Consider the following 25,037-nt stretch of genomic DNA (forward strand, 5'->3'; position numbering starts at 1 on the left):
GATCCTGGAGAGAATAGGTATGCATCATGTTTAGTATCCCTAACCTCCATGAACATGTCCAGTCTCCTCTTAAAGCCTTCCAAGTTGGCAGCCATCACCACATCCTGGGGCAGGGAGTTCCACAACTGAACTATGCGTTGTGTGAAGAAATACTTCCTTTTATCAGTTTTGAATCTCTCACCCGCCAGCTTCAGCAGATGACCCGGCGTTCTAGTATCATGGGAGAGGGAGAAAATCTTCTCCCTGTTCACTCTCTCCATACCATGCATAATTGTATAGACCTCTATCATGTATAGAGTCCTGCCCCCTACCTTCCTTCTGCTATGGAAAACTATCACGTTTGGCAGGCAGAAAGTCCCAGGTTCAGTCCTTGGCCTCTCCTGTTAACAAGATCAAGGACCAGTAGATGTAAAAGATTTCTGAGACCTTGGAAAGCCAGCCCTGGTCAGAACAGACAACAGTGACCATAACAGACCCATGGTCTGGTTCGGTATAAAGCAGCTGTGTGCGCTCGAGGCAGGAAAACAGGCCTTTCCTCCCCCAGCTGTTTGTGGCTACCCAGTATTGAGGACAAGGCATTTTGCACAGGCACAGAAGGATTTTCCTCTTTATTTTTAACTTCACATATTCCCAAAGCCAAGCCCTGACATAGAAGGCAGCTTTCTGGAGCTAAAACCCTTGTAAGCCCTGACTGGGATTAAGCCTCATTACCAGAGGACTCCGATTTCTTGGCTCCCGGTTCCTTTACCCGGTCCAAACTCAGGTTTATCTATTTGACTTAACACTTAAAATGTCACTCAACAGCATATGCGGCATCACAAATATTTCCTGGTCTGGAGCCGGTCCAGGACAGGGTTGCCATAGTAACTGGGGGAGGGGGGGGGAGTGAGAAACTTCAATCCCCAAACTCGAGGGATGAAATATGGCCTCGTAGGATAAAATACTTGAGCCGTCTTTGAGGTCACACTTGGAAACTCAGTAAACAGCTCAGAGTGAAGCAAAAATGGGGTGGCGTGAAGACTACGACAAAGCGGATTGTGGTGTTGCCCCTGGGGAAGAGCCTTGGGTCAGGCCTGAGAGGCAGTAGCCTAGCATCAAACACTTGGAGCTGTCCTCTTGCTTGGGAACTCCTCGTGCACGCGATTATAAAATCCTCCTTTGGGTGCATCTGTTTAATCTTGCCCCTGGTGCTGTTCACACAACCTCCCGGCCTCCTACCCAGGGCCAGGGGTCAATCTTCTGCCGCGTTTTCAAAACCAGGATTCAACGCCTGTATGAAACGAACTGGGTTCCCATGAAGGCCCCACACACCATGGGTTTAGGGGCAGAGGCGAGTTTTCAGACCGGCTGGTGTTCTTATCAACCAAACTGGAGTCCCAGAATCTTTAAGCGATATTTTCTCATCATTTTTCTTTCTTTCTTCCCCACCCCATTCTTATTCCGTCATCTTTGTATTGTTCTGAACCACCTCTAGTACACCTTTTTCCTTTTAACACTTCCTCCAAGAAAGTCTCTTTCAGGTTGCTGGTTTTTTGTTTTTTTAAAATCCTGTCTCTATACTATAGAAAATTCTTTTCTCCCTCTCCTATTCATTCACTACACACACACACACACACACACTATCAACTCTAACCTCACCTGTTACCACAAGAGACCTTTCCCCCTATCTATAGTTCATCCCTCCTTTTTAAACTGCATTGTTAGTGAGATTCATTCATTTCATTGAATGGAGATATGATAGAGGTGGAGATATGATAGAGGTCTATAAAATGATAGAGGTCTATAAAATTGTGCATGGTATGGAGAGAGTGGACAGGGAGAAGCTTTTCTCCCTCTCATAATACTAGAACGCGGAGTCATCTGCTGAAGCTGGAGGATGAGAGATTCAAAACAGATAAAAGGAAGTATTTCTTCACACAACGCATAGTTAAATTGCGGAACTCCCTGCCCCAGGATGTGCCAACTTGGAAGGCTTTAAGAGGGGAGTTCATGGAGGATTGGGCCATCCATGGCTACTAGTCAAAATGAATACTAGTCATGATGCATACCTATTTGCTACAGTATTAGAGGAGCATGCCTATTATATGAGGGGCTGTGGAACACAGGCAGGATAATGCTGCTGCAGTCGTCTTGTTTGTGGTCTTCCTAGAGGCACCTGGTTAGCCGCTGTGTGAACAGGCTGCTGGACTTGATGGACCTTAGTCTGATCCAGCACGGCTTTTTTATGTTCTTATGTTATTGTGCAATTATTATTAATTTATATATATATTTATACTCCCCCCCCCATTTTAACAATGCATGGCCACCCACCTACCCCCTCTGAGACTCAGGGACCGAAAGGGCTCAAAGTTCTCAAAAAGATTTGTCGCTTTTCTCTCTTTGTCCCCTCCGTTTGCTCTCTCCATAGAGAGAAAGGGAGCTAAAGATGAGCTACAGATCTCTGGTCTGATACTGCGGACCAGATCTCATCCCCTTTCTTAAACCTGATGCTATCGACTGCAGTATCAGGTGGTCCCTCCTCTCCCTGAAGTGCAAATGCGAGTACAACGTGCGCTCGCAGGGATGCTCCAGCCGGGCTTTGCTATCTATCTCAATCTAATCTAATCTCTGTGTTGCATATCAGATCGCGCTTCTCTGCACCCTCCGCCTCCCTTTCCCCTCTTTCTCTATTGTCTCCACCTCCCTGCCTGCAACAACCCCCCCTCCTCGCTCTCTGGCTCTCTCTGTCTCTCTCTGTCTCTCGAAGTCTGTGGGATCCCCCAATCGACGGTCTCTCATTCGCTGTGCCATCCCCCTCCCCAACGTTACCTGTTGACAGGAGCAGAGCTCAGGTATGATGAGGGGTGGGTGGGAGAGAGCTGGGCTCCCAGGGGGGCAAGCATGGCAACCGTGGGCATGAACCTCAGAGACTTTGGGGAGCATGGAAATATGTGGGGAATAAGTTGGGAGGAGTGAGGGGAAATGTGTGGGGGGCAGTTTCTGGCAGAGTTTCGGAAGAAGAGGGGGAGTTGGGAGACTTGATGTGTGTGGGGAAAGCCTGGGGGCAATTTGGGGGCAGGAATGTGAAATATGGTTATTGGGATGTGGGGCTGCTTTTGGAGTAAAGGCAAGGAAATAACAAGGGGGAATTCAGGTTTGCCTCTGAAATGATGAGGAGGAGGCACTAAAAGATGTATTTGGCAGGTGTACGGTAATGATGGGATCAGTTTCTCAGAATTGGGATATCTAGGGGGAGAAGTTGGGTGGGGAACAAACAGGTGTTAAGAAATTGTGGGAGATTATTCACATTTATTCAGATGTGTGGGGTAGATGCTGGGAGGTGAATTATATGATCTCAGGCAGATCTGGGTAGGGGGTGAAAATCCTTTGAAAACGGACCCACGGAAATAACATTACAAAAAGAAAAAAAACACCTTCCCACAGACTTCAAAAAAAGGAGAGAGAAAGGAGGGGAGACAACTCAATTTAGCAAACTCATTCTATTAATATCTTTTAAATAACCGAGTTCTAATTAATTAAAAATAACCCTCTCAGGATGGCTGGGCATTAAAGAAACTGTCAAATAAAAATGTCATTCGATCCCGGCAATTAAACGCCTTATTCAATTATAATTTTCTCCCCCTGCCCTCCCCACTTGCCTCCCCCAAAAAACCAGCGTAGCAAATGAATTCTGCATGTGTAGAGTTAGGAATCTTGTTATCTGGCCCATTGATGTTCCATATGAACATTTAATCGATTTGTTAACACTTAATTTAATGTTACTATCATTACTAATAACTAACACATCGAAGGGTTTTTTTGTCATTTAAGTCACTTGGGGATTTTAGCACCTGTGAATGTCAGTTATGATTTTTGAAAATGGAATCATTTTTTCCCATTGTGTCATAGTCTATAACTTTTGACCTGCTACAAATTCATGGGAAAAACAGGTTTTAAAAAAGACAGCAAAGAGAAAGAATAAGCCAAATTTTCTGTTTCACCTGGGTAGGTGCAACGGAAAGATCTGTTGTTTTCCCAGCAGAGCAATGGGATATCAGGAGAAATTCACCATAAAAGCTCACATGTGACTGTTACATAGGGTTGCCAACCCCCAGGTACTAGCTGGAGATCTCCTGCTATTACAACTGATCTCCAGCCGATAGAGATCAGTTCCCCTGGAGAAAATGGTCGCTTTGGCAATTGGCCTCTATGGCATTGAAGTCCCTCCCCTCCCCAAACCCCCACCCTCCTTAGGCTCCATCCCAAAAACCTCCTGCTGGTGGTGAAGTGGGACCTGGCAACCCTACTGTTATACAAGATGCAGGGTGGCAGCTTTAGACCTGAGCCATGTAGCTAGGGCTGCCAGCTCAGGGTTGGGAAATACCTGGAGATTTTGGGGGTGGAGCCTGTGGAGGGCAGGGTTTGGGGAGGAGAGGGACTTCAGTGATGTATAATGCCATAGAGTCCACCTTCCAAAACAGCCATTTTCTCCAGGTAAACTGATCTCTGTCACCTGGAGGTCTGTTGTAATGGCGGGAGATCTCCAGCTGCCACCTGGAGGCTGGCAACCCTGCATGTACCCTGTAATGTGGAGATCAGAAACTGAGGCAAGCCACTAACATGCTGGCATCACCACAGGGCTCCGCTTGCTCCCAATATGTCTCTTTGCGAGCAAACCAACATTTTCATCTGTGGCAACTGGGGCTCCTAGGCCTGATCTAACCATTCTATAAAAATGGCTTAATGGGGCAAAGTTTCTTTACTTAAGAGCATAGGGAAGAAGAGAGAAAATGGTTCCCACTGCAAACCTTTGTGTCTCTCAGAGCTGATTCGCGTAACAACTCATGAACACCTGTCACGTGTGACGGGAAGATAAGGGTCTATGCAATAGTCTGAATAGCTGTGACCAATAGTGGCTTTATAGCATATGCCCATTGAATCAGAATCAGATAACCTTTATTGGCATAATATTGATGGTCACAAGATCAGAGAATATGCCCATTGTATGAAGTTCCAGAAGGTGGCAAGGAAGGGTATGTGCCAGGGCCCCAAAGGACTCAATGCCCAAGTAGCAAAGGGTTGCCAGTCTCCAGGTGGGAGGCTGGAGTCCTCCCAGAATTATAACTGATCTTCAGAGTACAGAAATCAATTTCCCTGGAGAAAAAGGCAGCTTCAGAGTGTGGATTCTATGGCGTCAATATCCCTGGTGACCTCCCTCTCCTCTCCAAACTCTGCCCTTCTTAGGCCCTGCCCCCAAACCTCCAGGAATTTCCCAACGCAGAGTTGGCCACCCTATGTAGTATCACCCTCCCCTCTGTGGATGAAACACAGAAGAAGAAGGAGGAAGAGGAGGAGGAGGAGTTGGTTTTTTTACCCCAATTTTCTCTACCAAAAGGAGTCTCAAACTGGCTTACAATCCCCTTCCGTTCCTCTCCTCACAACAGATATCTTGTGAGGTAGGTGGGGCTGAGAGAGTTCTGAGAGAACTGTGACTAGCCCAAAGTCACCCAGCAGGCTGCATTTGGAGGGGGGGGAAACAAACCTGGTTCACCAGATTAGAGTCTGCCGCTTATGTGGAGGCGTGGGGGGTTAAATCCGGTTCTCCAGATTAGAGTCCACTGCTTTAACCACTACACCATGCTGGAAGAAGATGAGAGAGTTTGCACATACCAGTTCTGTAAGGGATTCTGCTGATGAGGACATCCCCATACCACATGGAGCCACCACCAGAGTGGCCCTGTGTATTCACGGATGCAGGACTCCTCTTCAGACATTATGCTGCTCACCAACAGAGAGACACAAATGAACAATTTCACATGCCAGATGTATGAATGTGTGACAGTGCCTCATAAATTCGAGTCAGATCATTGGTTTATCAGGCCCTGTAGATGGCTACTCTACCTGGAAACATCTCACCAATATCTCAGGCATCAGTCTTTCCCTGATAACTGGAGATGCCAGGACTGAATCTGGAAACTTGTGCATATGAAGTGTGACCACTGAGCTATGGATGCCACTGCAAAGCATGAATGTGAAATGTGAACTCTCAGACGTGTTTCTAACCATTTGGACAATATGTCTCAGCAACCATTTTATCTGCCTATTTTCTCAGTGCTGGTGGATAACATCAGTAGAGGCCAGTGTTTTTTATGAAGTGGAATATTTGCCCCAGCAGACCATTCCTATATCAATATAGTGCTATCAAAAGGTGGGACATTTTCCACAAGAAAAAGATCAGTTGTTCTGCCAAAGCAATTACAGTATATATTTTGCAATCTGGATAAGATTTTCTGCCAAAAGTATATATGAAATTGTCAACCAAAAGACCTGACTTTATGTCTCCCACCAAAATAGACCCTTCTGCCCAAGATTTTTTCATGTTACCACTAGAAATAAACAATATTTTCTGAATCAAGGGAGATAGATAGATAAGATAGATAGATAGATAGATAGATAGATAGATAGATAGATAGATAGATAGATAGATAGATAGATAGATAGATAGATAGATAGATAGTTCAATTGAACAGGGTGGACAATTTCCAATAGAAGTACACATTTTCTGCCAACTAAGAAATATCTGCTAGGAACTCGCAAGCATTAAGTTCTAAGGAACACTGGGGTTTCTATTTGTTAAGATTTGGAGGTGGGGAGGCCAAAGGTTGAGCATTTTGCAGTCAAAGCATGAGATCAGCCTACAACTGAGAAGGGGGGGGGGACAATGAATCACAAGAAATCCCTCTTTTTCATCTTCCAGAACTGACCCCCCTGCCCTTCTGATGACGGTCCGCCGGGGAGAACGTGCGCCAGTCCCTATCCGGGAACACATGGCCATCGACGTATCCCCAGGACCAATCCGACCCATTGCCCAGATCTCCGCTTATTTCCCACACCCTGGGCTGGAGGGAGTACTGTCCACCAGGGACAGAATGAGGGGTCCAGGGGCAGCTAATGTATCTCCCGGAACCGGAGAGGGAGAAGCAGGTGACGGAGACGACTCGGATGAGAACAGTGAGTGTTATCTCTACCCCATGTGTGGCGAAGGGGACCCGGATGCTCTGGCCAAATTTTCTATTGGTTCAATGGGGGTTCACTTATCTACACCACACATTTTCACACAAGCAGATTGTCTCTCCACAGATCAGGTTTCCTTTCATGTACATCTTTGTATATGTGTTTGTTTATTGTGGTTATGGTCGTAGACCAGCACATATATAAAACACTGTCTTGAACCATCGCTTATATAAAATACAATCAACATTCCACACTAAGAGTTACATGTGTGTGTGTGTAAAGTGCTGTCAAGTCGCAGCCGACTTATGGCGACCCCTTTTTGGGGTTTTCATGGCAAGAGACTAACAGAGGTGTTTGCCAGTGCCTTCCTCTGCACAGCAACCCTGGACTTCCTTGGTGGTCTCCCATCCAAACGCTAACCAGGGCTGACCCTGCTTAGCTTCCGAGATCTGACGAGATCAGGCTAGCCTGGGCCATCCAGGTCAGGGCAAGAGTTACATAAACCGTCATAAAAGTAAAATCTTTGTGTATGTGGACTTTGTTACGCAAGATTGAGACACAGAAGACCATGAAAACACAACAAAAAGAATCATGTATGTTGTGTCAGTACTAGGGTTGTCAACCTCCAGGTACTAGCTGGAGATCTCCTGCTGTTACAACTGATCTCCAGCCGATAGAGATCCGTTCCCCTGGAGAAATTGGCTGCTTTGGCAGTTGGACTCTATGGCATTGAAGCCCCTCCCCTCCCCAAACTCTGCCCTCCTCAGGCTCCACCCCAAAAAGCTCTTACCAGTGGTAAAGAGGGACCTGGCAACCCTAGGCAACCTGCCCCCAGGGATTGCTTTGGTGTTAATAAATATTAGGAATCCAGTTGCTGGTTTCAAAAGTTCTATGAAATGCTAGAGCCTCACAGTGGGATCCCATCTATATTTAAATCCAAGTTTTACATCCACTCTCATACGCACAACACAGAGACATACATCCCAAAACATACACACACAAACACATTTCTTCCCTCACACTCAAACGCTCATTGTCTCTCCACAGCAGGTTTCCTTTCATGTACATCTTTGTATATATGGACTTTGTTACTCAAGGTTGAGACGCAGAAGACCACGGAAACAAAACAACAAAGAATCCTGTATGTTGTGTCCATACCCGTAGTCTTACATCCTCTCTCATCCACACAAACATAGACACGCATCCCAAAACATACAAACACATTTCTTCCCTCACACTCAAACGTCACAGACTCACTCCAGAATAGGGTTGCCAGCTCCGGGTTGGGAAATACCTGGAGATTTTTGGGGTGGATCCTGAGGAGGGGAGGGGCTTCAACGCCATAGAGTCCAATTGCCAAAGCGGCTATTTTCTCCAGGGGAACTGATCTCTTATTGGCTGGAGATCAGTTGTAAAAGCAGGAGGTTGGCAACCCTACACCAGAAACACTCCTTGCCCTGCATATAGAGATGTATACCCAGACACACATGCTCTATTTTATATACATGCACACTGTCTCACAAGCACTCTCTCTTGCACTCTGGGTAGGGTTGCCAGATCCCTCTTCACCACCGGAGGTAGGTTTCTGGGGCGGAGCCTGAGGAGGGCGGGGTTTAGGGAGGGGAGGGACTTCAATGCCACGGAGTCCAATTGCCAAAGCAGCCATTTCCTCCAGGTGAACTGATCTCTATCAGGTGGAGATCAATTGTAATAGAAGGAGATCTCCAGCTAGTACCTGGAGGTTATCTATACAAATAACTCACTCTACTGTAATGAGTGTTGATCAAATAAACAGTAGTAGGCAAAAGTAAACAAGCAAAAATAGCAAGTGCAATCAATGTATTACCCAAATGTATTACCCATCATCAGTACCTGGAGGTTGGCAACCCTAGCTCTGGGCCCCCAGATCTTTTTGTTTAATGCTTTATGCTGCAGTTGTGTTGAAATACGAGCTCATTGGGTCTTGCAACCTTCCCAGTTCTCTCACACATACACTCACAGAAGAACTGTCTCGCTATCGCGCCATCCTAAGCCGAGTTACACCCTTTTAAGCCCATTGACTTGAGTGGACTTAGAAAGGTGTATCTCTGCTTAGGGCTGCACTACCAGAGAGAGTCGCCTCATCGTGTGGAGAAGCTCGCAAACAGATATCGCGCACGGTCTCTCCAGTCTGCACCAAAGCTCCTTCCCTCCCCCTTTTTCACAAAGCCCGTTGAACAGGAGGCTACGGCAACTGTCCTATGAGGAGCGGTTAAAACGCTTAGGGCTGTTTAGCTTGGAAAGAAGGTATTTAAGGGGAGGTATGATAAAGGTCTATAAAAACTGCATGTTATGGAGAGAGTGGAATTCCCTGACCCAGGATGTGGTGACGGCTGCCAACTTGAAAGGCTTTTAGAGGGAAGTGGACATGTTCATGGAGGAGAGGGCTATCCATGGCTACTAGTAAAAATGAATAGTAGTTATGATGCAGACATTCTCTCCAGTATCAGAGGAGCATGCCTATTATTTTAGGTGCTGTGAAAAACAGGCAGGATGTTGCTGCAGTCTTCTTGCTTGTAGGCTTCCTAGAGGCCCCTGGTTGGCCACTGTGTGAACAGACTGCTGGACTTGATGGGCCTTGGTCCAATCCAGCGTGGCTTTTCTAATGTTCTTAACACAGTGAGACTTACTTCCAAGAAAACATGCATTGGATCGGGCTGCAAGACCCTTTGTTACCAGCACATATAAAGCCTCTCTCAACCAGATGTGCACTTTCCTCTCTCAGATGCATGCGGCCGTGCACTCACACATACCAGCTGCCCCTCACAAATAGTTCTTCTTCTCCACTGGTTCACACGCAGGCAAAGTCAGCTGTGACAGGACCCACAAACCCTGCTATGCAATGCACCAGCATCCTTACATTACCACCACACTGTGCGCTGCGATCCCCCCCCCCCGTTTGCATCCCCGTCAATACACCAAGGGGTGTATACTTAATCCAAGATACAGAAACAAACAACCACGCACAGCAACCCACCCCCAGAAGCACAGACAAAACACAGCTGGGGCTTTACAACTTTTGCGCTCAACCCTTACGCACCGAGAGGTTTTCACACAAACCAGAATCTTGTCCACAGACTGTCAAACAGACTAACGGAAGGTCAGTTTGGCCGCTTCTGCTTGATCCCCGCAGAGAAAAATCACGACACCTATACTTAACACAGTTTATCAGTACCCAAGTATGCGCCAAACACATGAAGATGCACCATTCCCCACGCACAACACAGGAGGGATCCCCAAGAAACACCCCTGGAATCATACAAAAGGATTTTACTCAAACAATTCAGTGAGTGAGAGAGAGAAACTCACTCACGTAAATACAGGAACACACACTTCTGGGGACAAAGTCACACATACAAATGCTCACTCAGCCTCTCTAACAGAAACAAACCCACACAAACTCACACCCTCACCAACACAACAGCCTGTTGCGAGGGACCCACATTCCTAACCCCCTCACTCGCTCTCAAAACTCATAGATACACGGAGCCACAGAAAGGAGGGGGGAAGAAGGAATGAACGAAGGAAAGAGGTAGATGAATGGACGGGAGGAGAGACAGGCAGAGGGAGGGAGACAAGGACTGATGGAGAGAGGCAGAGGGCGGGATGGATGAATGGGTAGGGCTAGACAGACCAATAGATCATGTCTCTACAGGTGGACAGGTGGTTTATGTGGATGGTCAGAGAGCAGTTCAGAAACCAGAGAGAAGGAGATGCAGACAGATAAAGCACCCGTAGATGGGCTGAAATAGGATTATAGATTGATGCTCGTGTTGATAGGCCTATCAGAGTTTATAAAACTGAGCCCCAGAACCTATTTGCCATGCCAGGGCTAGGGTTGCCAACCTCCAGGTGAGGCCTGAAGGTCAGGAATTACAGCTGATCTCCAGATAACAGAGATAATTTCCTCTGGAGAACATGGCTGCTTTGGAGGATAGGGTTGCCATCCTCCAGGTGGGGCCTGGAGATCTGCTGGAATTACAATTGATCTCCAGACTAAAGAGATCAGTTTCCCCCTGGAGAAAATGGCAGCTTTGGAGGGTGGGCTTTGTACCCCACCGTGGTCCCTCTACTTCCGAAATCTGGCCGTTCCCGGGCTCCCCTTCCCAAATCGCCATGGATTTTCCAACCCAAAGCTGGCAACCCTATTGGAGGGTGGCTCCCCAAACCCTGCCCTCACCAAAATATTTAGGGACTTCCCAACCTGGAGCTGGCAAACCCTAGCCAAGGTTCTGCCATAGAACATATGAATGAATGCTTTGAGCATGTGCTGAGTATAGAATGTCTTATCCTCACCATTAGGTAACTGCAACTCTACATCAGGCTTGCAGAAGGATACCGGTTCCATGCAGGCTCTTGGCAACCGACGGGAGGTTTTAGGGGTGGAGCCTGAGGAAGGCAGGGTTTGGGGAGGGGAGGGACTTCCATGCCATAGAGTCCAATTGCCAAAGCAGCTATTTTCTCCAGGTGAATTGATCTCTATTGGTTGGATATCAGTTGTAATAGCAGGAGATCTCCAGCTAGTACCTGGAGGCTGGCAACCCTATGCAAAGTTAATCTGGAAGGCACTGGGGAGGGTCTGTATTTTGGGAATTGAAGACAGCCTGAACACTTCTGGTTCTGCAATGATAGATAGTAGATATATGTATTCATTGCCCAATCAAAGAAAAGCCAACTAAAGATGCTCTACTTGTTATATTTCTTGCCATTACAAAAACCAAAAGGAATAACAATGGGCTGATAACCGCCATTCATTTCCCTATGGTTGGCCTTTCATTAGCTATAATAAAACTGGGTACTTGTCTATTATGTGAAATTTGGATGGGGGCAGAAGCCTTGAAATCATCGTCCAAAGGGAAGAAGTTACAGCCCAAAATGCTTCCTGTAGAAACCAGCAGAAATGAAACGAATTTAATAATTAAACCAAATGTGCGTAATAATGAATACAATTAAAATGAATGAAGGTGTTGGAACCACAACAAAAATAGTATGAAAGAAAACTGCACATCCCTAATAAACAGATGCAGAACCTCCAGTGGAGAACTTGAGAACTGGGGTTCTGACACCGAATTCAGCATCCAGAGTTTCCATTAAGAAAGGAAACAAATAAAAAAGCACCTAGTTTCTATCCCGCAGGGCCATAAAGACAAGAAGCAGAGGCATATGAATAACGCCTGCTGAAATCTCCAAAGTCAGAGGGGAGTTTAGCAGGATTTCTAGTAGTCAGTGTGGGGTGCAGTATTCGTCTCTGTCCCATAACCTAGTAAAAGCAAAACAAGCTATGCCATATAAGCCTATGGGCCTATAATTAGAAAATGCATACAGGTCACTGAATTCAGATCTCCTATCACCAAATATTGAAGTCACTGGAGAAGACAGTCATGGTAGGAAAAGTTGAGGGCAGCAGGAAAAGAGGAAGACCCAACAAGAGATGGATTGACTCAATAAAGGAAGCCACAGCCTTCAATTTGCAAGATCTGAGCAAGGCTGTCAAAGATAGGACATTTTGGAGGACTTTCATTCATAGGGTCGCCATGAGTCGGAAGCGACTTGACGGCACTTAACACACACACACATCACCAAATATAGTCCACTTGTACTGGAGGACAGAATTTTTATTTTGTTTAAGCACAGACCACACTGCCCTGTGTATATATCAATGGGTGGCAGGTAATGTCTATGTAGTGTCAAATAACTAAAAAAGACAGATTAAAAAAAGGCACAGGCCTGTGTGTAGGCAGATGAATGCAGTCAGAGTTGTCAGCCGAGAAAAAATAATATAACGAGAGAGAGGGGGGCGGCGGGGGGGACGGGAACTAATGCCACCGACTGACATGTTGATTCCTTTTCTTCATTCTGCTGGGTAACCTGGCCTCTTTCTAGCCTCCCTGGGGACTCTGGAATTTGACGTCCTTTATGATCCTGAGGGCTGCACTCTCAACTGCACCATCCTACGGGCCAAGGTAATAGCATCCCTCGGTCCCGAAAAGCACCCTAAACACACAGACAGACCGTCCCAGCACCAGCGATGCTTTTTTATCAGCCAGACCAGCGGACTTTTTTTTAGCGTCGCGTGTGCGGCTCGCACCAGTAAAGGGACATGATTTAATAAAAAGAGGCCACACAGGGATGGGAAAAACTCATTATGGAACCGGCGCTGCTCATTTCAGTCTGCTTCTCTTCTGCATCCAGCCCATCCCTTTCTTCTGTCCTTTGTGTGTGTGTGTGTGGGGGGGTGGCAAGTCCCTGAGACACAGATAGGCTCACTCAAAGGGCTCTCCACTCTCATGTTCCCCCACATAGCCTTCAGCTGTCTATGTTTGCACAACCCCTACCCTCACGTACATGCCAACCAACACAAACCCCTTCTTCCTTCCCAGCTGGTGGGCTTGCAGCATCTTCAAGCACCTCGGCGAAGCGCCAGGCAACCGGGTATCCGCAGGCATCTGGGGTTGCCACGGCAACAGAGGGGGGGGGAGCCAGGGAAACAATGCGGCAGCTCAATACCACAGCAAAAGTGAGGCTTGGCCCTCCATAGGAGGCACCACTCCCCATAACCTCCTTGCTCTTTCTTGCACTTCCTAGGTGACCCGATCAGCCCAACTTGTAGGTGGCCCTCTGGGGCTGCCCCACAAACTATGTCAGGTCTGTTTACATGAAGGTTTCAGGGCTCTGGTTTTTTTTGGGGGGGGGGTGGTTAAGTGCTGGAAGTGTGTGTCCCCGTCCCCCCCACCCCCGGCAATTCTGCAATTATTCCAATCTAGCTAGATGTTTTGGCAGCCGTTCCGAACATCCCAAGAGGACCAGCATTAAAGAGCATAGCACAAACAGTTCCAGGATTCGGAATAATTTATTTTTGCTTGGAGTGATGTATGACTTGTATCCCAATCAAAGGCAAACAGTATAAAGGTACTTTTGGAAGAGTTACTGAAGAGGGCTTCCTTCCAGAGACTGTTTAGGGGCAAGATGGTTGCATAAAAGATCACATTCCACTAAACCATATCATAATTTCCAAAGGGTCTCCTCTGTTTTCAGGGCACTGGCACCTAATGATGGGCAATAGACTCGGAACAGATAAAAGGAATCACTTTTTCACTCCAAGAGTAATTAGCTGGTGGAACTCACTGCCACAGGATGGCCGCTGCTTTCATTGACATTGAAAGGAGATAAGACAAATTTATGGAGGAGATGCCCTCGAATGGCAGTGAAGGAACAGGCTTGCAAGCCATTCCCTGGTACTTCTGGGTGGCCCCTGGGTGTTCAGAAAAAAAAGCTCATGGCCATTGCAAGTATATATGACAGTGATGTTCCTTCCACTTGCTCTCCAGGGGTGCAAAAAACAACTGGGCACCCATTGCCACAAAAGACTCTGAGAGTATCTCCTGCTAAATGGAATTGTATGTCTAGCACTCTGCACTTGCATTGCCATTTAAAGACTCCACCTAGTTGCCGTGCCTCCCACTACTCTTACAAGCAACTGGGGGGGGGGGTCTACTAACGCTATCATGCTCTAGGGATAGCCAGCTGATCTGCTGACCCTCCCCCATTGCCACACTCTAGATAGCAAGAATGAATTACAGTGTTTCCAGAGACCAGACTTAACAGATTCAAAATTTAAGAACAAGTAATCAATGAATAAAAGAACACACACGCATTGGACTGAGCAAGGGAACAAAGAAAAGGTAAAAACACGCAGTCCTCTTTCCCTACACTAGCTGCTTCCTAAATGATGTTAATATAGGACAGGTAGCTTTGATTGAAGTTGTGGTAGTTTAAAGTTCATTGTGAGCATAGATCTCTTGGTGGGGGCTTCTCCCCATAGTCCCTTGCTGCATGAACAAGATGAGGTCCCTAAGTAAAAGGTTAGTCCATCATAGCTTGTGTTCATCCAAGGAGCTGGAAGCTAAACAAGTTTCTTCCTCAGGACTTGAGTTTAAATAGCCTCTGTTGTTTCCCCTTCCCTCTAAGGATGACTTTATTGTCCCTGCCTGTCCCAAAGGAAGAGTTTTCCTTCGGTTGCTTTAATCTCCCCCAGTTTATGGCTCTAGGTGTGACTTGCCAGCAAGGTGAGAGGCAGTAAGACATTGTCTTGGTTCAGCCAGTGCTAAGTAGAGTGTTCTACTTGGGGTAGCCATGTTCGTCCCTCAGAAACTGAACTTCTCAAGACTTTAGGGAAGGAGTTGAAGAACGACAACTCTAACAACTCTGACTAGAAAGGAACAAGGCATTCTCTAAAGGCAAATTATAGCAACAGTGATTTTCAAGGGAGAGGCAATAGAAAATAGAGAGACTGTCCTTAGTAAATCAGGGAAATTGAGGCATATGCTCAGGATCGTTTCCTGCATTACAAAAATCCCATTTGAGAGGCAACCCCTCACTGAAATGCACAGTCACATCTCACACACACATTGCTAGCAAGTCTCTCAAGACATTCTAATTCACACATGTTTTTCATGCTGATCCCTACCTCTGTGTAAGAGATTTGTAATGTCCTTCAGACAAAGAGTCACAAGTGGGGGGGAAAATGTACACCAGGGAAGGTGTGGAATGTGATTAGGGTTTTAATGAAGCGCACCAGGGAGAAAAATGCATAGTTTGGAGGGAAAGGAAATGATTGCTGTGTTTTCCTCTTCTCAGGGGCTGAAGCCGATGGATTTTAATGGTCTGGCTGACCCCTACGTGAAACTCCACATCTTGCCAGGGGCCTGCAAGGTAATATGCCCCTTCCCTATTGCTTCTCGGTCTCTGAGCCTAACACAATCCAACACGAGAATGGAACATTCGACAACTCCTCCTCGGGGAGGCCGGGCCTGTCAGCATAGGTCTACATCCCCATAGAACACAAATAGGGCTGTGTTTCCCAATCAGAGAGGACTGGGTATGGGGCACCCACCGTCCTGGGGAACAAATAACGTTGCTCGTCTTCTTGGTAATAAGAATCCTATAAGCAGTCGTGATTCAGGGTTTTTCCAAGGGCTGACTGATGACCCCACTGGAGCTGATGAAAAGGAGATTGTACTCTCCTGACTGCCAAAAGCCAAGAGACCTAAGTCTGGAGGAGAAATCAGACAGGGCGAGAAGGTGTATCGGATCAAAAGCAGAGGCTAGATGGCCACCTGTCAGCATTGCTGACAGATAGCCATCTAGCCTCTGCTTTTGATCCAATACACCTGCTCGCCTTTTGATTCTGTTAACTTAGGCAGTTTATGAGAGGGAGGGAATCTTGGCCATCTTCTGGGCATGGAGTAGGGGTCACTGGGGGTGTGGGGGGGCAGGTAGTTGTGAAATTCCTGCATTGTGCAGGGGGCTGGACTAGATGACCCTGGTGGTACCTTCCAATTCTAAAAGAAAGAAAGAAAGAAGGAAGGAAGGGAGGGAGGGAGGGAGGGAGGGCCTGGGTGGGGAGGAACAGTGCAGAAGGTGGACAAGTAAACCAGTCTGGTTAGGTTTGCTGGCTCTGGGTTGGGACATTCCTGGAGATTTGGAGGCGGAGCCTGAGGAGGGCAGGGTTTGGGACTTCAATGCCATAGAGTCCAACTGCCAAAGCGGCCGTTTTCTCCAGATGAACTGATCTCTATCAGCAGGAGATCAGTTGTGAGGAGGAGGAGATCTCCAGCTAGTACCTGGAGGTTGGCAACCCTACTTTCAGGAAATCCTTGGGCAGGGTACTTACCTAGAAAGAGTGGAGCTGAAGCTGGAAAGTCATTTAGCAGCCAATGCGTGCATATCCCATGGCATAGCTTCCTGATCCCCAGCCTCAGCCCTGAAAACAAGAGGCAGAACCTGTGCATTCACCGGGATATACAGATGCCCTGTTCCAATTTCACCCACCCCTCCTCTTCCCCTCCAGGCCAACAAGCTGAAAACACGAACCCAGCACAACACCCTCAACCCTGTGTGGAACGAGGCTCTAACATACAATGGGATAACAGCTGAGGATATGGCCCGGAAAACTCTGCGGTGAGCAACCCACCCAGCCGAAAATGTCAGCCCCCTCCACTGCAGTGATCCCTTGACCGCAGCACCCCTTCATCCTTCTCTCTGTCTCTCACTCCCAGAATCTCTGTCTGTGACGAGGATAAACTGACCCACAATGAGTTCATCGGAGAGACCCGGGTGCCCTTAAGACGCCTCCGGCCCGGCCAGAAGAGACACTTCAACCTGTGTTTGGAACGGCAACAACCAGTGAGTGTCCTACATAAGGAGAGGGGTTATATTATACCCCCACAATCCAAAGTCAGTCATGAACTCTAAGGGACTACAGCGAAGGGTCTTAAATTCAGGGCCCTGCCTCCCACCTCCTTGGCCCCTCTGTCTCCTTGGTTGCCATCGTGGTCTAGTGGTTAAGAGTGGTGGTTCGAGCAGTGGAGTCTAATCTGGAGAACCGGGTTTGATTCCCCACTCCTCCACATGTGCGGCGGACTCTAACCTGGAGAACCGGGTCGGTTTCCCCACTCCTCCACATGAAGCCAGCTGGGTGACCTTGGGCTAGTCACAGCTCTCTCAGCCCCACCTCTCTCACAGGGTGTCTACTGTGGGGAGGGGAAGGGAAGGCGATTGTAAGCCGGTTTGATTCTCCCTTCAGTGGTGGAGAACGTTGGCATATAAAAACCAACTCTTCTTCTTCTTGCCCAACCAGCTTGGCCTTCTCTCCCCATTCTCCCTAACAGAATGCAGCCCCCTCCTCTCCACAGACCCCATGCAAGATATGTCCCCTCTCAGACCAACTGATCTGCTTTCCTGGCTACAGCACTCCATTATAGAGTCTTCCTCCTACACAAGCACAATGTTTGCAGATATTCTGTGGTCTAGCAGGTCAGCCGTCGGCCGGGGTGTTGAGTGAAGAGGCTCGCAGGCAGCAACATTTTAGCCTGGGTTGCAGAGAACCACTGTAGTTCCCCAGCCAGAGTTTCCCTCTGGGCTCCCCTCACACACAGACACTCCCAACTCAAACATAATATCATATGACTTACCTAGCTTTGTGAGCTCCCAGGGTGACATATTTCTAGGAACCCATTAGATCCCACATAAACCATTTTCGCTCAGTGGTAGAGCATCTGCTTGGCATGCAGAAGGTCCCAGGTTCAATCCCTGGCATCTCCAGTTAAAGGGACCAGGCAAGTAAGTGATGTGAAAGACCCCTGCCTGAGACCCAGGAGAGCCACTGCCAGTCTGAGTAGACAATACTGACTTTGATTGACATTGATGGTCTGATTCAGTATAAGGCGGCTTCATGCGTTCATGTGTGTACTTTTTTACAAAATCATTTACTGGGTACCATTGATTAATTTTTATAAAAGAGAAAACCTGTGGCTTAAAGTGCCAGAATGCTATAACCTTTTGACCAGCAAGTCCTTATCTAGGGTTCCCAACCTCCAGGTACTAGCTGGATGGGGTTGCCAGGTCCCTCTTCGCCACCGGCGGGAGATTTTTGGGGCGGAGCCTGAGGAGGGCGGGGTTTGGGGAGAGGAGGGACTTCAATGCCATAGAGTCCAATTGCTAAAGCGTCCTTTTTTGTCCAGGTGAACCGATCTCTATCAGCTGGAGATCAGTTGAATTAGCAGGAGATCTCCAGCTAGTACCTGGAGGTTGGCAACCCTATAGCTGGAGCTCTACTGCTATTACAACTGATCTCCAGCCGATAGAGATTAGTTCCCCTGGAGAAAATGGCCGCTTTGCCAATTGGACTCTATGGCATTGAAGTCCCTCCCCTCCTCAAACCTCGCCCTCCTTAGGTTCTGCCTCCCCCCAGAAAAACCCTGATTGTTCCCTCTTCCCTGAAAAGATCCAGGAATGACACTATCTAGCTGATTCCTTGTGGGTGAGAGGACACGGGGGACAACGTAACCACAGCCTTGTAATATTTGCTTTCTTGACACATATAAAAGCAGACGCTCCTACAAGGCAGAGCATCTACTGTCCCACATCAGATGCAGAGAGAGAGAGAGACAGGGAAAGAGAGAGAGAGATCCTGCACCGTCACTCAGGTGTGTCACCTTCAATCAGTTCACAGAAGTTCTCTCGCCTGCTTCCTTCTCTCTGTCCCAACTCAATCTGCTGCATATGAAGCTGCCTTATACTGAATCAGACCCTCGGTCCATCAAAGTCAGTATTGTCTACTCTGACCAGCAGCGGCTCTCCAGCATCTCAGGCAGAGGTCTTTCACATCACCTCATCCCTTTAACTGGAGATGCCGGGGATTGAACCTGGGGCCTTCTGCATGCCAAGCAGATGCTCTGCCACTGAACTACAGCCCCTCCCCTAAACACACATGAAGCTGCCTTATACTGAATCAGACCCTTGGTCCACCAAAGTCAGCATTGTCTACTCAGACTGGCAGAAGCTCTCCAGGGTCTCAGGCAAAGGTCTTTTACATCACCTGCTTGCCTGGTCCCTTTAACTGGAGATGCCCGGGATTGAACCTGGGACCTTCTGCATACCAAGCAGAGGCTCTACAAACTGAGCCACAGCCCCTTCAGCTCCAAAATGTTGTTTCTCTTAAACACATGCACATCGGCCCCTCTTTTCTCTTAAACACATACACATCGGCCCCTCTTCCTTCAATGGGGAGGTGTCACCTTCTCTTTCAAGAATAGGGGACTAATCCTTGACAGCAAGTCTAACTCGGAAGTAAGTCCTATTTTATTCAGTGGGTCTTACTCCCAGGAAAGCGTTCTTCAGATTTCAGCCAGAGCTCTCCAGGAACCATCTCCCAACAGTCAGCCCCTTACTAAGGAAATATCCACATCTATTAGCGAACATTAAGATCCTTAGAGTGGCTTTCGGCCAAACTACAGAGATAGATAGCAAACCCACAATCCTATTTCGTGTCAATGATTATTTTGTGCTACTCAACTACAATTTGTTGGCAATTGTAGGGGCGGGGGAAGAGATCCAACTGATAAAATCTGATACAACTGGGACAGGGGCGAATGGTAATCTGATTTTTTGTGTGCAGTTGTTGTTTTTTAAAGGAAATGTGCTTTTTTTTTTTGCAGAATTTATCCTGGTCATGCAATCCATCTTTTCTCGTTGCAGATTAATTTAGGTTACCTTGACACGTAATTCTTTCCCACACATGCAACGGGACAACAATATTCAGGATGTACATCCATCATGCCTTCACATCTCCATGTTTTTTTTTGGGGGGGGGTGTATGCTTTGACAGCTCAGGAAAGAATTCTTTTCTCCTCAGTTCTGTCTCTCCCAGATTCTCTGTCTTTCTCACACACACACACACACACACACTGTCTTGTGCCTCCTCCAAATAAGTTGCTAATGTTGGCTAAATTCCTGCTTCCCAACAGCTGGCCTCTCCCTCCTCCATGACGGCTGCTCTGCGTGGAATTTCCTGCTACCTGAGAGAGGTGAGAGCTTTTCTTCCTCCCACTCCCCATTAAAGGATTATGTAACTGTTAATGTATAATTATATAACCTGACTTTCACTCGTATGTATCCGAAGGGAAGGGTGGGAGTTAAAAGCAATATCCCATCTGAAGAAAAAACACAACAGGCTGGGGTATATGGAGTTAGGTTTGATATGGGGAAGGGCCATAGCTCAGCGGTAGAGCATCTGCTTGGTATGCAGAAGGTCCCAGGTTCAATCCCAGTCAAAGGGACTAGGCAAGTAGATGATGTGAAAGACCTCTGCCTGAGACCCTGGAGAGCCGCTGCCGGTCTGAGTAGACAATCCTGACTTTGATGGACCAAGGGTCTGATTCAGTATAAGGCAGCTTCATGTGTTCATATCTGATAGAATAGCCCAATTAACAGCAGAAATGTTTCTAGGAACCAGTTAGGTTCCACAATAACCATTTATTTTTTTTCACAAAATCATTTATTGGGTACCATTGATTAATTTTATAAAAGAGAAAACCTATGGCTTAAAGTGCCAGGATGCTATATACCCTTTTTGACCGGCAAGTCCTTACCCCAAATCTCAAATGTTGGTTTTGGTTCTTCATAGGGGGGAAAGGCATTTAGTCTATGATCAATCTTGGTTTTAAAAAAAAACCCAGAAACACCTCACATTTCAGGGCCTTCCAAATTATTTATCTATTTTACAAAATTTCCGTCCCACCTTTCTGTCCTCAGGAAGGCCACCAAGGCAGATAATGAATTAAAAAGTAGATACTAAAATCACATTTTATAGCCATTACAACCACATACACCCCTCCATAAGGAGCCCTGTGGCGTAGAGTGGTAAGCTGCAGTGCTGCAGTCAAAAGCTCTGCTCACGATCTGAGTTTGATCCCGACGGAAGTCGGTTTCCGGTAGCCAGCTCAAGGTGGACTCAGCCTTCCATCCTTCTGAGGTCGGTGAAATAAGTACCCAGCTTGCTGGGGGTAAAGGGAAGATGACTGGGGAAGGCACTGGCAAACCACCCCGTAAACAAAGTCTGCCTAGAAAACGTCAGGATGGGACATCACCCTGTGGGTCAGGAATGACCCAGTGCTTGCACAGGGGACCTTTACCTTTTTACACCCCTCCACCCCAAACCGCAGATCATTAAAACAATTAAGAACAGGGGCACAATGCAAAGACGTAAGAACAATAAAAGCATAGTTGTTCTTCCAATCAGAAACAGGTTCCAAGGTTGAAGTTTCAGGGGGTGAAATCGGCGGAGAGGCTCTGGGGAAGCGAAGAGACCAGAGGCCAGGGAACCAGTCAGCAATTAGGAAGCCGGATGGAACAGCTGTCTGACAGGACTGTGCGAATGAGAGTGGGTGGGTGAAAGAAGCCCGGTTGACGCCTGAAAAGGCCAAACTGGAGGCATGAAGAGCGCCTGCCTGACTCAGGAGCTCAAGAACGTGAAGCAGAATGAAGAGCCGCCGACATTTTCCCTGGAATGAATGCCAAGGCCAACTCTGATTTTTCGGGATGCGAGGATTCTTTTGGAGGGCAGGCATTCCATGCAAAAACACCCAACAGTCTCTCCTCTTCCTTGGTGTGCAGTTAGAGCCCCCGGCCGGCTGGGCCCTGGAGGAAAGGGGCCGCATCCTACTTGCCCTCATGTACATCTCCGAACGCCACGGGCTACTAGTGTCTATTCTCCGCTGCGCCCACTTAGCTGCGATGGACGTGTGCGGCTACTCCGACCCCTACGTAAAAACGTGAGGAATTCATGCATGAACAGAGGGGTGGGGGCAGCCGTTGATTGACATCACTTGCCATGAACAGTGGTTAACCAGAGGAGAGGCAAGAGGAATTCACATTGGAGAGGGGAGGAACTGGGGGTGAAGAGAGCGCGTGGCTAGTTTGTCATTCCTAAAGCATGAGTTTGGAAACACTTTTTGAGAGGATCGCTTCAGGGCTATCCTTAGGGTTGCCAGCCTCCAGGTACTAGATGGAGATCTACCTGCCCTATATTAACATCATTAGGAAGAAGCTAGTGTAGGGAAAGAGGACTGCATGTTTTCACCTTTTCTTTGTTCCCTTGCTCAGTCCATATGCATGTGTGTTCTTTTATTCATTGATTACTTGTTCTTATAGTTTGAATATGTTGTCTGGTCTCTGGAAACACCATGTCTATTCATTAGGGTTGCCAACCCCCAGGTGTTAGCTGGAGATCTCCTGCTATTTCAACTGATCTCCAGCCGATAGAGATCAGTTCACCTGGAGAAAATCGCTGCTTTGGCAATTGGACTCTATGGCATTGAAGTCCCTCCCCTCCCCAAACCCCGCCCTCCTCAGACTCCACCCCAAAAAAACTCCCGCCGGTGGCGAAGAGGGACCTCGCAACCCTAGGTATCCTGCAAGCATTCACAACAAAACACAACCTCAGTTTGCTGTTTAGGAAGGCTTTTAGGGTGGTTGTCTTTACAATGAGGATTCATTCTCTGAAGAAGTCCAGCAGCAGGTGTATTTGTCTTCTACATTCTCTGTGTATTTAGCCCTTTTGAGTTTCATAATGCTCTGTTATGTTTTACGGTGGCACTTAAGTGTCTGTGCATAGACTTATCAGGTTGGTTGGTCACCTCGATCTCTCTTTGGGAAAGAGGGAGACAGACAGTCTAGACAGACGGACTCATTCTCCGTTTCTTGGCAGGTATCTCAAGCCAGATGAAGAGAAGAAGTCAAAGCACAAAACAACTGTGAAGAAGAAGACGCTGAACCCGGAATATAATGAGGTGAATGAAGGACAGGCTTTGGAGGGAGGCTGCCTAGTTTCTCACCCCTGCTGGTGCAGCGTGCAAATCCAGCCCCCTGAGTCTTTATTATCTATTTCCTCACTGCGGAACATTTCCTGTTTAAATAAATGCATTGTTCAATGTTGCTATTATGTAAACGGCATAAAACAAACAGATGAGCAACACCAGCAATGGAAATGGGCAGAACATTAAGTAACACGAAAACATACAAAATAAACAGAAAGGGTCATATGAATGGGAGAGGTGTGGAGTCGGAAATCCTGGTTTCTAATGCTAGCTCTCTTCTGCCCCCTTCCCCCCCCCCCCAGGATTTTTTCTACGAGATCGAGCACTCAGATCTTGGTCAGAAATCTCTGGAGATAACTGTTTGGGATTACGACATTGGAAAATCCAACGACTTCATTGGTAAGAAAAAGTATAGCTTTTGGGGGGAGGTGTTTACCTGGTGTCTGTGAGACACCTAGAACTGTATGCATATCTCAGCACAGACTTAAAACTGGTTTAAGCGTCCCTATTTTCTCCAGGGAACTGGGTCCCAGGACGGGGGGGAGGGACATGATATAGCAACTTAGCTGAAAATGCTCTGGGCCTCATCAGTGCATGAATGAGAGAAAACCTAGGAATCCATAATTAGGGTTGCCAGGTCCCTCTTCACCACCGGCAGGAGGTTTTTGGGGTGGAGCCTAAGGAGGGCGAGGTTTGGGGAGCGGAGGGACTTCAGTGCCATAGAGTCCAATTGCCATATTCTCCAGGTGAACTGATCTCTATCGGCTGGAGATCAGTTGTAATAGCAGGAGATCTCCAGCTAGTTACCTGGAGATTGGCAACCCAATCCATAATAGAAACAAGGTGGGAAAGATATAATGAATTTTTTAAAGTTCCACAATTTGGCAGTGTGCTGTCTCCGATGTAGAATTCACAACCTCCTCGCCAAATTACAGTTCCCAAGATTTTTTGGAGGGGTGGGGAGCCATAGTACCCACACTGGTTTTATCACAGCAAGGAAGTCTCCCATCCATCAGATCTGACAAAGGGAGCTTCGACTCCTGGAAGCTCATACCCTGAAAATCTTGTTGGTCTCTAAGTAGGGTTGCCAACCTCCAGGTGGCAGCTGGAGATATCCTGGTATTCCAACTGATCTCCAGCCGGTAGAGATCGGTTCACCTGGAGAAAATGTCCACGCCGGCAATTGGACTCTATGGCATTGAAGCACCTCCCCTCCCCAAACCCCGCCCTCCTCAGGTTCCGCCCCAAAAACCTCCCACCGGTGGCGAAGAGGGACCTGGCAACCCTATCTCTAAGGTTGGACTGGACTCAAATCTAGCCGCCCTCATCTTTCAGTGGTCCCTTTGCTACAGGGAAAGAGAAGGCATTGTTTGCTTCAAAGAGCCATAAGATCCTCTTCCGTCCTTCCTTGCAGGAGGGGTGACCCTGGGGCTGGGGGCCCCTGGCGAATGCCGACAGCACTGGCTCTCACTCCTTCAGACCCCCAACCATCGCCTCGAGCACTGGCACACGCTCACCAACGAACTCCCAGAATCGTCCGCTTTCGGCCCCTGAGATGCCACCTGGACTGCCTACGGAACCGCATCCTCCCACCTTGCCTGCCTGCTGAAAAAAAAGGGAGGGGCACCGCACCAGAGGCCCCTCCTCTGCACGAGGACGTTTGCACGTTTTTTCACAGTTTACTTGTCGTCGATGTCCACTTATATTATGCTCTGGGGAGGGGCTCAAATGGAGGCCGTCCCCTCTTCTGGTTAGGTGTCTTGAGGCAGTGGGAGGGGCAGCCCAGGAGAGCCAAGGGAGTACAGGTGGAGCCCGATAAGTGAAATCAGGATGGCCACTGGTACAAAA

The 25,037-nt window shown here is 47.6% G+C and overlaps 2 protein-coding genes across 2 annotated transcripts in view; both read left to right on the forward strand.

Annotated features, from left to right (window-relative positions):
- Positions 1–2,724: 2,724 nt before the first annotated feature.
- Positions 2,725–24,820, forward strand: DOC2A (double C2 domain alpha). Its single transcript, XM_056863096.1, has 11 exons — positions 2,725–2,831; positions 6,737–6,990; positions 12,916–12,995; positions 15,670–15,744; positions 16,883–16,992; positions 17,091–17,217; positions 20,340–20,399; positions 21,988–22,145; positions 23,081–23,162; positions 23,492–23,588; positions 24,604–24,820. Exons 2-11 carry the CDS (start codon positions 6,759–6,761, stop codon positions 24,741–24,743), a joined length of 1,161 nt encoding a protein of 386 aa, XP_056719074.1. The 5' UTR covers positions 2,725–2,831; positions 6,737–6,758; the 3' UTR covers positions 24,744–24,820.
- Positions 17,151–25,037, forward strand: part of TMEM219 (transmembrane protein 219) — a 140,859-nt gene continuing 132,972 nt past the window's right edge. The window contains exon 1 of the mRNA XM_056863103.1: positions 17,151–17,161. The gene's annotated coding sequence lies outside the window, so the exon portion shown is untranslated. The remainder of the gene's footprint in view (positions 17,162–25,037) is intronic.

This window comes from Euleptes europaea, chromosome 18 (genome assembly GCF_029931775.1).
Source record: "Euleptes europaea isolate rEulEur1 chromosome 18, rEulEur1.hap1, whole genome shotgun sequence".
Classification (NCBI taxonomy): Eukaryota; Metazoa; Chordata; class Lepidosauria; order Squamata; family Sphaerodactylidae; genus Euleptes; species Euleptes europaea.

Bases quoted from the DNA above. Each gene is read 5' to 3' on its own strand.
- DOC2A (XM_056863096.1), top strand. From the start codon at position 6,759: ATGACGGTCCGCCGGGGAGAACGTGCGCCAGTCCCTATCCGGGAACAC. The intron at 12,996-15,669 runs GTAATAGCATCC...TCCTCTTCTCAG, and splicing joins GCACCATCCTACGGGCCAAG to GGGCTGAAGCCGATGGATTT. The intron at 16,993-17,090 runs GTGAGCAACCCA...TCTCACTCCCAG, and splicing joins ATGGCCCGGAAAACTCTGCG to AATCTCTGTCTGTGACGAGG.